Genomic DNA, 12,751 nt, shown 5'->3' with positions numbered 1-12,751 from the left:
ATATGTGGAAAGGGGATGTTCTTTTCCAGTTAAAAAAAAAAAAAAAGAGAGACTTTTGCTACTACTTTAGAACTTTCATATAATGAAAGATATGAGTAGGACTGCATGCTCACTAGAGACTGTGGAAGAAACAATTTCCCCCCTTACTGAATTCCTGCTATGGCTAAGTGGCACTGTATGTTCTTCAGAGAGAAGGTTTGACACTGCAGCTTTGGGATTTCTCATGTAACAGCTTCTGAATTTTGGAAACACATCTCCTGCCCCTCCACTCGGTTTTTTAACCAATATATTTATCGTTTTATTAGGGTGGAATATTCAATTTTGTGAAAAGGAAACAATGAAGCTATTCTGTTTATATATAACATATTTGTCTTATGGACTATTCTTTCCCCCTTCTTGTCTCCACTTGTGTGAAATCTCTCTAGATACTCTTCCTTTATTCCATGATAAAATACATTAAATGTAAAACTGATTTTTACTCTTTCTACTTTAGGCAACATCTGTGGAGTTAGAAGTGAGAGAGAGGAAACTCGTTCTAAAACATAAAACATGAAACAAGTGGAATCTTGGTTTGCACCTACAACTCCATGTTTTCAGTAATCTCAGAAAATAAAGTAAAAGCTGTAAGCTTCATATTAACTGTAAAGAAGTAATGATTTGCAAGGGCTGATGGTATATTATTTGCATAACATTTGCTATGCCTGGATTTTCTCCTTGTGAGGCTGAATTAAGTAAACTAGACAGCACTCCAAATCTTGGTTGCATCTGCAATTCTGTTTTGTTGAGGTGATGATCTGATACAATTGAATTGCTTTCATCATTACTAGCTGTTTCTTAGCCAAAGTTTTGTATCTTCTCTAGCTACAGAGCAGTAAACTGCTTATATGAAGTACTAACTTATCTGTTACTACTTTATATATGAGAACTCATTGCAAACCAGAATATTTCTGAAACACTCTCCAGCGATTATAGCATTCCTCATCTTCAAATTCTGAGATTCATTAGAAGAGAATGGTTTAAATTTTATTCTTATGTAGTAATTGACCAAAGGGCTATTCTTTTCCCAGCACCAAACTTGCAGTTTTCTTTCTAGCTTGACTGATATCTAAGTTCTTAGAGATCATTTCTCTTATCCCTTTTTCTGGACTGTCTTGGGCGTCCCATTTTAAATGGTGGATTTGTGATTATAAATAACTTTAATAACTGTAATACTTTTTTATGGCAAACAAATTTTTATATCTTTATATCACTTGGAACATAGAACTTACACTTCATTTTATAAAATAGAAGTAATTTTATCTTTAAAAAATGGGCATTTTCAGCTAACTTTAGATTTCAGTTTTCTGCTCAAATCCACTTACATATTGACAAGAGCATGAAATGCATCAAGCATTCAGATGGAAGTATGCCACTGACATCAACAATGATTAACAAAAGGCAAATTGGCATCATTGTGGATGCCAGTATACAAGTAAAAGAGGATATCTAAAGAGTGAGGCTGGATGCTTTAAACAGAGCTCTGGGAGTTAGATTCATTACTGTCTGGAATTTCAGAAGAAAATTTTTCCATGAAAGTTGTCACTACAGAACTTAAGAGGAAAAATTTGCTTATTTCCCTGGACAATATACTTAGTTCTACAAGACAGATAACGGATTATTAGATTAGATTATTAAATGTTTAAATGAGGTAGTACTTCATTGACTTCTGGGGTTTTGTTTGTTTGTTTGTTTGTTTTTGTTTATTTGAGAAAATCAGCAATTACGTACCTTGGCTCTACAGTTGTTTCTCAACAAAAGTATCTGCTTGTCACAAACATCTATATTCCTAGTCCTCAAGTAAGCTACAAGGCCTACTATATGGTTTATTCCATGAAAGGCAATAATGCAGTACTCAAATGTTATTTTGAATAAAAAACTCTTTCAGGGTTAGGTTTGTTTTCCTGGATAGCTCAGCAGTAAATGCATTTGTCTGTTCATTTGTTGCTTTGAAATCTTGTGTAGAAGTACCAGAGGATGGATGGAGCCCTGGGAATTTAGCTGTTCCTCTAGAAGTAATAACTTCTATGGTAGATTTCTGCTGTCAGTATCAGCAGTTGTGATCATGCTGTTTTGCTATTCAAATTCATGTTCGTGACTTCTCTTCCCTCTCCAAGTACATAGTAGTGTCTTTTTCAGTGCTTCCTGAAACCATGATGTTTCAGTTTTCACTCAGTGGGATCTTGCAATAGATGCTCCATCTGTGTTTTGAGGAGCTACTTCATTTGCCAGGAAGTTGTCTCAATGAAATTGTAGCAAGGAAACACCGAGTGGCAGATGAGTGGTTTTAGTGTTTAAGACAGGAACGATGTTAACGGAAAGAAGCATGGAAGCAGGCATGCGAAGATACAAATCCACTTCTCCTGGAGAAAGGGAAAGATCATCCAGTAGTAAGGCTTGTAATTATTTGAATGGTATTTGAAATAATTCTCTTCACCCCAGTGATAAAGTTTCTGTACTTCAGTCCAGTATATATCCAATCTGCACTGTTATTGGAATGAATTTTTTCAGTATTAATGCTAAGTCCTAAATTATCTGAACACTTGGAAGTATAGGAGAGGAGTGTTGAACTAAATTGAAGTAGGTCAAAGTCCAAGGACACCAAGGAGACAGATAAAATGGAAGAATAAGGGAAACATTTAGTTTTGAGAAGACCTTGAAAGTTGTCAAGGTCATTAACCTAGCATTTCCAAGTCTGCCATTAAAGGTGGAGTGTAAAGGGAGGGATGGATAATGGTCTTAGGGTTTTTTGATATGTCAGTGTCAGGGTATAATAGGATAATGGTAGTATAAGTACAGTTAACATACCAGGAATAGCCTAAAACCACAAAAATTGCTATGTCAGTGGAGGAGAACTCAAACCAGAGGTGTAGTCAAATGCTGTCCTGATCTGTTCTGGGATTTTTCCCACATCTATCTCTAAATTCAGTTCTACCATTATGACCATGTAAATCCAATAGGTAATAATAGTTATATGGTGAGCCATTAGAGGGCCATATGTATCCAACTTATTTATAGCCTGCAGGGTTGATGTTATTTTTAAATCAGCCTGAAATATCTTAGCTTTCTATATGTGGATAGCCTGTGTAAGTATATAATCTTAATTTCTTTCCTTTATTCACCTTCTAGTGATTACATGTGCACGTTGCACGTTGTCCTAATTGGATTGTGCACCTTTTGGAGGGGCTTTGTGGTATGTAACTCCTAGCCTCTGTGTCACATATATATTTAAATAAATATTTATTATTTAAATGCTGTTTATTTGAGTTGAATAGGAACTTTATAAAAATTTAAATTATTTACTGTATTGAACTTATTTTTTCTCTAATCTATTAATTTAATAAATCTATATGTTAGTCAGTTTCTGTTGCTATCGTTTTTCTACAGTTTTAACATTCAGTCTCAGTGAGTACTCAGGGTGAACAGTCCCATGTGTAAAATACCAAAGATCAAGGCTCGGCTTACTGCTGTCATGCAGATGTTGCGCTGAGCAGACAGGCCCGAAATACAGAGTTGTGGCAAAAAGCCTGGAAGTGCAGCTATGGATAAGACATACTTGTAAGTTCTTTATACAGTGCCGCATTAATCTAGTCACTTTGTTCCTGATTCTTCAGCCGCTTGCTTTAGAGGTAACTTTATACCATGCTGCATATACATATTGTCTAATTCTGATCCAACCATTTAGTTGTTTTGTGCCTCAGTGTTCCCTTTTGAAAATGAGAGTAGGACTTCCTTATTTTAAATTAGTGTTTCTGAAGTGTGACAGTTGGAAGGAGAAGGGTCATTTACATTTGGAGACTATATGTATTTTTAATGTAATTATGATATGATACAGGTATTAAATTCACATACAAGAAATCTGACAGAAGAGTGAGACTTTAAACATTGTGGAATCTTTGAACTACCTATGCTGTGCCTTAGTAGGTAAGTTCATGGAAGGAAAAAATGTTAATTATTCATAATGCTTTGCTGTACCATAAAACTCGATTTATTGAGACTATAATTTGTTCAAGTTGCATGCAGTAGAAAAATATATCAGGAGTAATTAGTAGTATTCAGGATGTGATGAGGTAGATATATCCACAGAGGACAATTGAAAACAGTAGCGGTGTGGTATTGATTGCCTTTCAGAGGGAAAAAAATCTTGTCTCTTTTCTAAATGTTAACAATTCAGAGAGAAAAATTCCCACTTGGGAAGAATGCTTTCCAGGTTGCTTCATTGCCAGGTGTTCGACATTGAGTGTAGCCTTAGATGAATGAAGCTTATGGCAGCTTTTGGAAATGACCGACTCCGGGGAATCTTGGCTTCCTGCTGTGAAAGTTTCCATTTTCAAAGCACATCAGTTTCAGTGGGAATGTTCCACTGGTCCCATATGCTACTTCTGACAGAGGGGGAAGTTTTTAACCTGAATATGAGACAGCTACTGAAGAAGTTCCCTTGCTGCTAACAAAATGAATTTCAATATGTTGCCAGTGAACAAGCGGCGTGTTCCCAATAGCTGATGGAATTTAACTCCATCAATTTTTAATGGAAATTTTGCTTTTATTTCCTTTTTTTCCCTCTCACCTTTTAGCTTCACTACTTGCTCCTGGTAAGACTTTTGGTTCTGAAGTTGAATCAACCAAACAATATGCTAGTTTGATTTGAAATTCTTGCTATATTTTCCTTCCCTCCTTCATACGCTCTCTCCTTGACCTAGCAGCAGGAAGCCTTTGTCTGAGGTGTTCATCTGGAACAACTTTTCCACACTTGTTTTCATGTTCTGTTAGATTACAGGGCAGCAGGCCTACCTTTGAAGCTCCCTTCTCTTTTGTTTCTTTGCAGTGCACTCCAGTAATTAACTTTGTCCTTCTTTTATTTGTTCCAGTCAATCGCAGTCCACTCTGCTGAGCATCTTCTCCCAGGAGTACCAGGTTAGAAGTTTTCTCCTTTGTGAGGGTTGACAGGTGCCTAATTGAATGATGAATGTCCCTTTATTTCTTTGTAATTGAACTGCCAGCTTTCTGATTGGTTTGGAGGATGTTCCTTTTTCCACATCAAGCACCGCCTGAGTCTCAGTGGATGGCTGCCAAGCCTACCCATCCATCTGTCTAATAACATCTAGCCTTTGCTTATTTGGTGGACCTGTAATAAATTATGCTAAACCATTATTATTCTGACAATAATAATTTCCCTGTGTTGCGTGGTTCCATGTGCTAAATGTTTGCTGACTTGCACTGTCAGTGCTGCTTTCCATTGCTGACAGAGATGATGATAAATGACCATTGCCGGAGTGGCAGAAGGCAAGAGAGGCAGAAAATGGAGTCATTTATCATGAGATGACAGGTGTCAGTCAAGTGGCAAGTCTCTATGGAATTACTTTTTGTAGTTTTTCAAATAAGTTGTTTTTAAGCAATGTTCTTCCTGGTTAAAAATGCCAATTGAATTGTAAAACTAGAGTGCACCCGACTTAGATGGAATTGAATTGAGGGAAAATTAATACAAAGGTTGAAAGAGAGAACAAGTTTTTCTTTGCCCTCAGCAGCCTTCAGTAAACTTATTTAGATTCAATTATTGTGACCTTACTGGCTTTTACATATGGTACATTGCAGTACAGTCTGAAGACGTTCAATTCAATAGGTAGATTGAATGTCATTTCTGTATGGAATCTAAAAGCATGGTTCACATCTATCAAAAGTGTAGCCAAGGATCGCATGTTTGTGTAGTCATGATTTCTGTGTTTTGATCTATGACACCTTTGTAAAAGTCCTTTTTTTTTCATTTTCCCAGAAACAAATCAAAAGAACACATGCCAAGCATCACACTGCTGAAGCTGTTGAAACTTACTACCAAAGGTATGACCTCCCCACCCCAGTTAAGACTCTCATCATAGCTACAGGTTTTTACAGCAGTTGTGAGTAAATTAGCTTATGAAGCTAATTTTCTATAACAATAAATTAAGAATTTGGGAATACAGAATGGTTCACCTAAAAATATTTTTCACTGGAAATACAGAAATTTTTCAGGATTTGGTCATTCTGATTAAGAAAGAGTTTACTTCCCTGGCTCTAAGTCAGGATAAGAAAATACTTTTTCCAATGTATTTGATGGCATTTATTATGTATTACCTATAGTTTGTAATTTTTAGGATTTCTGTGTCAAGACTGATTTTGATGACTTCCTTACAGCAAGAGAGCTTGTTCTGTTACAGTTGCTTATTTAAAACAACATTTGTGTTACATTACAAAAAGTTACATATTCATGTATTGCCAGTTAAAGCACTAATTTTTAGATCACTCCTGTTTTATCAACAGAAGTGTCAGAAATAGTTTTTAAGGGAGGATGAAAACCTTTATGTCATTTTACAATTGTTTGCATCTTAAGCTAATAAACTGTGCTTGCTACACCTTGTAGTTTTTCTGTTAGTTCCATAGGCTTTACTAAAAGTATTCCAGTGACATAATTGGGGCATAGTGATAACAGGTAAAGATATGCAATTAAAATATTACTTTGTAGACTGACATATCTGAACAGCATGCATGGCAAGTGAATTCATACTTGTGATGTATGATATTCATGCTTAATACTAATCTGTATGAATCAAGAAAATAAACAAAGAGCCTTCATTTGTAAACAATTAAATGTGCTTCTGCCAGAGTCATGTATTTAAAACTTAACCCCAGCCTGATTATATCAGACACTGGTTGAAAGTATCTAGTGTGAAGTGTACTAGTTTGGGTGTTTGATTTCAGTTTTTTAGTAGTTGCATTGTTTTATAAAATTTGCACTGGATCACTTCACACTTCTCCTAGGGTTGATTTTGTTTAGGAAGAATATTGGCTTAAAATTTTGTTGTACTGCTAACATGCATATACAGTACTACTTTTAATTATTTTTCACTAGCACAGTTTCAGTGAAGTGGCCTGTAGTAATTGTAACTGCTGCATAGGTAACCCTTTTCTTAGAGTATGTGTAAATCACTAGTTTCAGCCTGAAACACAGGACAAGATTTTGTTTTATGCAAAGCAACAGTTGTATTGGTGTCAGTAGGGTTGTAGGTATGATTGAGTTTGTCTCACATCAGGTAGGAGGATTTGGTCTCCTGTCTTCTTCTGTAGTCTGAAGTATGATAGCAGTACATAACTAATGCATTATGTATGAAGCTGTGTGGTAGTGGTAGGGAAGATCATTCTTTATGCTGTTTCTGAGTATGTCATTTTGCAAGTGTATTAACATGGCTGAGTAAAATGCACATGTTTTAAAATCAGAGATGTTCTGGTCAATAGCTAAAAAACTCATTTCAGTCCTGTTTTAATAGATTTACTGTGTAGTATGTTTAGGAGGCTACAGAAGCAGACAACTTGAGATAGAAGCCACTTGGAAATACTTCAGGCATAAATATGACAAACCTGTCTTCTCTTCTGCTCTTCTGTGGCATCCACTTTACTGCTCTAAACCCCAGACTGGGTTCTACGCTCCTTAGTATTTCTGCCAACATACAAGCAGATAATTGTGCTGTCATTGCTTTCTTAGGGCAGAAGCTACCAGATTTTGAAGATAGAGATTTCCAGTGGCCCCTGTGAGGAGCGAGTGAAATAGTTGAGTAGAGTAGTTTCTTCTACTTGGCTGAGACTTACTAGTCTGAAACTTAGGCAAGCACAAAGTACAAGAAGGATCAGCAGGTTTCAAAACTGTAGTGCCATCAGCATGTGAGACCTGTTAGTCTATACTGGAGTTGCCAGAAGCATTAGAAATATATGACAGAAATTTACTTCATTCTCATTGTGGCTGTTCGATCATCTAGATGCATGTTTGAGAACTTTAATCTCAAGTACATTTTCCTGGTTATGTATTTTGTGTATGATATCTCATTTTCTTCTGTTAAAAATTTACAATGTTTAAACATGTTTTGTGGGGTTTTTTTAATGTGGAACTGAAATAGTTTATACCAAAAAGCTTTTTTCATTTCCTTAATTCATTAAGCTTCAGAATAACTTGCAAGCAAAAAGCCCTCTGTCAAATCTTATGTGAAGAGGTTTTTAATAAAGGTGTGCCACCCATTCCACAGAAAGGTAAAATGATAAAGAATTTTAATGTCTGTAACTAATGAACAGAAGAGTGTCTTCTGATGGATAGATAATGATAGAGCTGCAAAGGCTGTGGCCTTCTAATGATGTCAGTAATGATGTGCTATGTGAATACAGATAGGATAAACGAACAGGTTCAAATGTTGGTAGCTATTGTTCTTTTCCACATGGCTACAAAGCACAAAGTGACTTCCAATATTATAGCTTCTTCCCGTCAGCTTCGGAACACAGGTTTCGGGTTTTATCGAAATGTAAATATCAAGTAGTGAAAGTAACAGAAGTGAGGAGAGCAACATTGTGTGAATTGATGGTCAGAAACATCATTCTGTAATACCCTCACAACTAGAAACATTAAGCCTTTGCCACTGAGAGGCAAAAACATTTCTTGTTTTCTTTGTAGAATATTAATTGTTAGACTGATTTCACTAAAGTAAGCCATTAGTATTTAAATTACTGCCCAGTTGATAAAATCTGGAATGAATTTGAGAATTTATGTTTTTGTGCGTACTAGTGAATTGGGTAAGATATACAGTGCACCTTCATAGTTGAAGGTCATGTGGAACCAAAAATCTTTACTGTGAATAATAGAAGTTTATTTGTCTGTGATGTGTCTTTAAGTAGTACAAATATAATTTATTTGTGTTCCATTAAGCCGCATTTTTTTAATTTCTTGATATATTCAGTTTTTTACCAGTGTCTTCATTGAGATGGATATATTTTGCAGATGAATAGAATAGGAGACAACCCTGGAGAGTTAGTGATTGCTTAAAATACTTACTTCTTAAAAGATTTTCCATTAAATACTCTGTAATGCGGTATTTTCCCCCAAATGAAAAAGATTCACAAGGGATGCTGTCATATATAAACTGGTCTTTTCTTACCACTGCAAAATTATCTGGCTTTGTCTTGTCTAGGTACCTGAATGGGGTGATGAAAAATGCAGCTGCCCCAGTATTACTGGACCTGGCCAATGAGGTAATGATCTTTCTTTTTTCTTTAATCTTCTGGTGTAAAACCTGAGGGGCATATCTACAGTGACTTTAGTGAGAAATGTAATTAACCTAAAAAAATGGTTTCAAGGCACATTAGACATTTAAAATGGTTCCCCAGTCTGTTAGTACTTAAAATAATTAGACAAAAAGCCACATTTATTAATAAATCAGTTCATGTAATTAGTCTTTTACTTCAAGGCAAATGTGTAGGATACCCTGAATTTGTATTTTGCTGAAAATTTCCAACAGACTGCAGGTCTTTATTGCGTAAACTTGCTAAAAATTCTCACATTGATTGAATGGAGTTCTATCAGTTTGATTCCTTGCCTTTAATAGCAAAACCCATCTAAGTTATTACTATTTCTTAGTAATAGGAAGGCTTAAAACAGATAATTTTCCTGACTCCATTTATTTCTGTTCATACAGATTAGAGGATGGCTAATGAAAACTGCTTAAGATAAAGCACTTAAGCAGAATAAATTCTTCAGTGTAGGAAAAGTTCTGTATGGATGCCATTAAAGTCTTGACAAATTTATTGATGCTGTTTATTAACTAGAATATGAATTTGCCTTGTTATGCAAGGTGTTATTTGTATTAAAAACTGCTATCTTAACACTACATTAAAGAAGAGGTAAAAAGTTTGAAGAAGTGGCAAGGAGTTTCCTAGAAAAAAAGAAATTTATGAAATCCCTGTTTTTTAAACTCTAAAGTATTTATTTACTGTAATAGTGACAGTACAATAGCTGATACTTCCTGGAACTGCTTATGCAATCCTCAAAGGGATAGAATGAAATATATGCTGTTTTGTGTTGGATTTTAATAGAAAATGTAAGAAGGAAGTAGAAAATGAGTGTTTGCATTAAAAATGATATGGTACTGTGAACATTAAGTGTAGCAATAGCAGCAAGTTCTACATGTTACATTAGTAAAAAAGAATGGTTTTTCTCTCATGTACATTGCTGCAGCCAGCAAATGAGCGATTACCTATCAATTACTGGAAGGTTTTAATGGTCTGTGAAGTGTCTGTGTAACCTGATCATACAGTTAGCATAGAATCAAGAATTTATTTTGTATTAGTGGTAATGTGTAGCTTCTTACCATCTCTGGAAAAGACAAATCTTAAAGTACTGAGGATAAAATGTACTTTACATAAATAAGTACAGTCTTACTAAGAATTTAAGTAAACATCCCAATGGATGATGTATTGCACCCATATTATATGGGAACTGTCATAAAAATATTTCAAGCACAGAGTAATATATCTGTTACTAGTTCTTTGTATATTTTTCGCATTGATTTAGAGACGATGCATGTAATTTCTGACTCCAGTGAGCATATCTTTGTTTATATTTCACTAATGCATTTTTGCAATTCAGATCAAAGATATCTGCAGTTCAGAAATAAATAAAAATTAAGTCTAAGAGAAAGGGGAGATACATAAAAAACTTATTTGTTTCTGGTTTTGTAGTAGCAGGTATATCAGAAAGGCAATGCATTTTGTGACTGCCACCCAATGCATTAGGGAAACGTGGCAATAACCAGCACCAGATTACTGCTTCCAAACAATCAAGCTGCCATTTTTATATGATAGTTAATATTTAAATGACATACTCTTGCATCTGCTGACAATTGATGTAATGGTAATACTTTATGAGTCAATATATATTTAATCAGTGGAAACTGTAAAAATTGATGAGAAATGTATAACATAGCTATATTACAGTATGTAGCAGCTCTGTTAAATAGGAAAAGCCCCATATTGTTATTTTTTGGGGATGTTTTTTGAGGGTTTATAAAACTACTTCTAATTCTTTTTTTAAATGAAATAATTTGTCAACTGTTCATATTGCATATGTAGTACAAAAAGACTAAAATAAATCACTTTTTTCTTAGAAACAATAAAATTAGTCACTGTTTTCTTCATACAAATATTTTCAAGTGAGATTTGAAGCACTATGAATTTTACTTACATGCTAAATTCTGACATGAAGCATGATGGCCCTATTTCAAAGAAAGATGGACACATGATTAATATGAAAATTAGGGCGATGCAAGTACCTGAACTAATAAGGTAGTCCTTATTCAGGCTGGACTACCTTCAGTAATTTCACCATTTTTCATGTGTCAGCTCTGATGTGGGTTACTGGAAATAAGCAGCACCATGGAAAGCATTTCTCTCTACTTGGAGAATTTAAGGCCATCCAAGTACATACATACTTGGAAAAATATGTATGCACAAATGGTGTAACCTTTTTTGTGTAGTTACTAAATCAGGATAAAATTTTTGCACTAACAGTGAACTTGAAAAAAATATCAAAAAATTATTTGTGACAATGTGTGATCACGGTTTCCTGTCTCATAGTTAAAATTCTGATTCACTAAAGCAGAATTTTAATGGTATCTCAAAAGCTATTGTAGTTTCAGGAGCAACTAGGTTATACATTTTTCATACATATAAAAAAAGTTGAAATGAAGGAATAGCTTTGTTAAAAATCAAAATATAAACTCTGAAGTAATTTTGACCAAGCCCAACACATCTGCTAGAGATATTGATGCTAAGGATATGTGGTATCAATTGATGGGTACCACATGAACAAGGATTCATACATAGAAAAGGATCTCCACTTCTTTTCCTTGATGGATAACCTTATAAAAGGGATTTCACGGTCATCTTTTACAAAGGGTGGTTCAGATGCAAAATGTACAAACATAATAACCAGGATTTTGTGTTGACTACTTTATTTGGTTTTTCACTGGTACTGTGGATTACTGCCACACATTCGGTGCAAATAGTTGAGTTCAATAATTGGAAAAAGATCCTGTTTCCTCTATTTTGCTCGTTAGTTTTAATCTGCAAATATAGTACAGTTCTGACAAGTGTGCATCTAAATGCATTTACCTCCTGAAATTCTGGTGGCTTTTTTTGTTGGGCTTAGGTGGACTTTGCCCCATCATTGATGGCTCGTATTGTGTTGGAAAGATTTCTACAAGAAAAAGAACAAGCCATCCGTAAGTATCTTAGCTGTTTTTTTTTCTTTTGTATTTTATTATTTTTTAAATAATTTTTGTTTCCTCTTTTCTTCTGACTATGATAGAAAAATAATTCCCACTATGCTACAAAACATTTTAAGCCTAATGTCTTCAACATTAATGACCGTTAAACTGTATGTAAGAAGAGCAGCCACAATTTAATACTATTTTAATTAATCTTTTTTCTCTTAGAATTCCAGAATATCTGTATCTCCAGTAAAATAAAGGGTATGGGGCTCATACCAAATATTCATCTTTAAAATTCTGTATTTTAGAAATCAGTAATTACTGACAGTATTTCCTAAAATAAACCTAAGCCACTTTTAATTTTGCAACATTGCAGAAATGTTGCTAGCATATACAGAAGTGCATTTAACTGATCTCAGTACAAGAAAATAAAAAAATGGAATGAAAGGGAAGAAAAGAATAAAGCTACAGGAGGAGGTTCAAGCCTAAATTAATTTGCCACTGAAAAAATACATTTTGTTATTTTCTCTATGTCAACTGCATGATTAAAACCGGCTGTTAAGTGAGCTCTGGGGATGTGCTCGTAAAAGATTTATGAGTAATATTCAATGTGATATTCAAAGTGAGTCATGAATATCAGGGTAATTGCTCTCAGAGCT

General features: G+C 34.7%; 1 protein-coding gene across 5 annotated transcripts in view; it reads left to right on the top strand.

Annotated features, from left to right (window-relative positions):
* Window positions 1-12,751, top strand: part of CDIN1 (CDAN1 interacting nuclease 1) — a 124,015-nt gene that overhangs the window by 21,868 nt on the left and 89,396 nt on the right. For 3 of the 5 annotated variants that reach the window (XM_038136828.1, XM_038136829.1, XM_038136830.1), the window contains 6 exons: window positions 3,166-3,229; window positions 3,872-3,960; window positions 4,905-4,950; window positions 5,807-5,871; window positions 9,018-9,078; window positions 12,032-12,104. In XM_038136828.1, coding sequence (XP_037992756.1) covers window positions 3,944-3,960; window positions 4,905-4,950; window positions 5,807-5,871; window positions 9,018-9,078; window positions 12,032-12,104 — 262 coding nt within the window. In that variant the 5' untranslated portion in view covers window positions 3,166-3,229; window positions 3,872-3,943. Of the gene's footprint in view, window positions 1-3,165; window positions 3,230-3,871; window positions 3,961-4,904; window positions 4,951-5,806; window positions 5,872-7,998; window positions 8,089-9,017; window positions 9,079-12,031; window positions 12,105-12,751 lie in introns of those variants that run through there. The other 2 variants (XM_038136826.1, XM_038136831.1) reach the window with 2 other exon arrangements.

This window comes from Motacilla alba, chromosome 5 (genome assembly GCF_015832195.1).
Source record: "Motacilla alba alba isolate MOTALB_02 chromosome 5, Motacilla_alba_V1.0_pri, whole genome shotgun sequence".
Taxonomy (NCBI): domain Eukaryota; kingdom Metazoa; phylum Chordata; class Aves; order Passeriformes; family Motacillidae; genus Motacilla; species Motacilla alba.
Note: the sequence above shows the minus strand (reverse complement) of the source record. Positions and strands in the feature narration are given on the sequence as shown.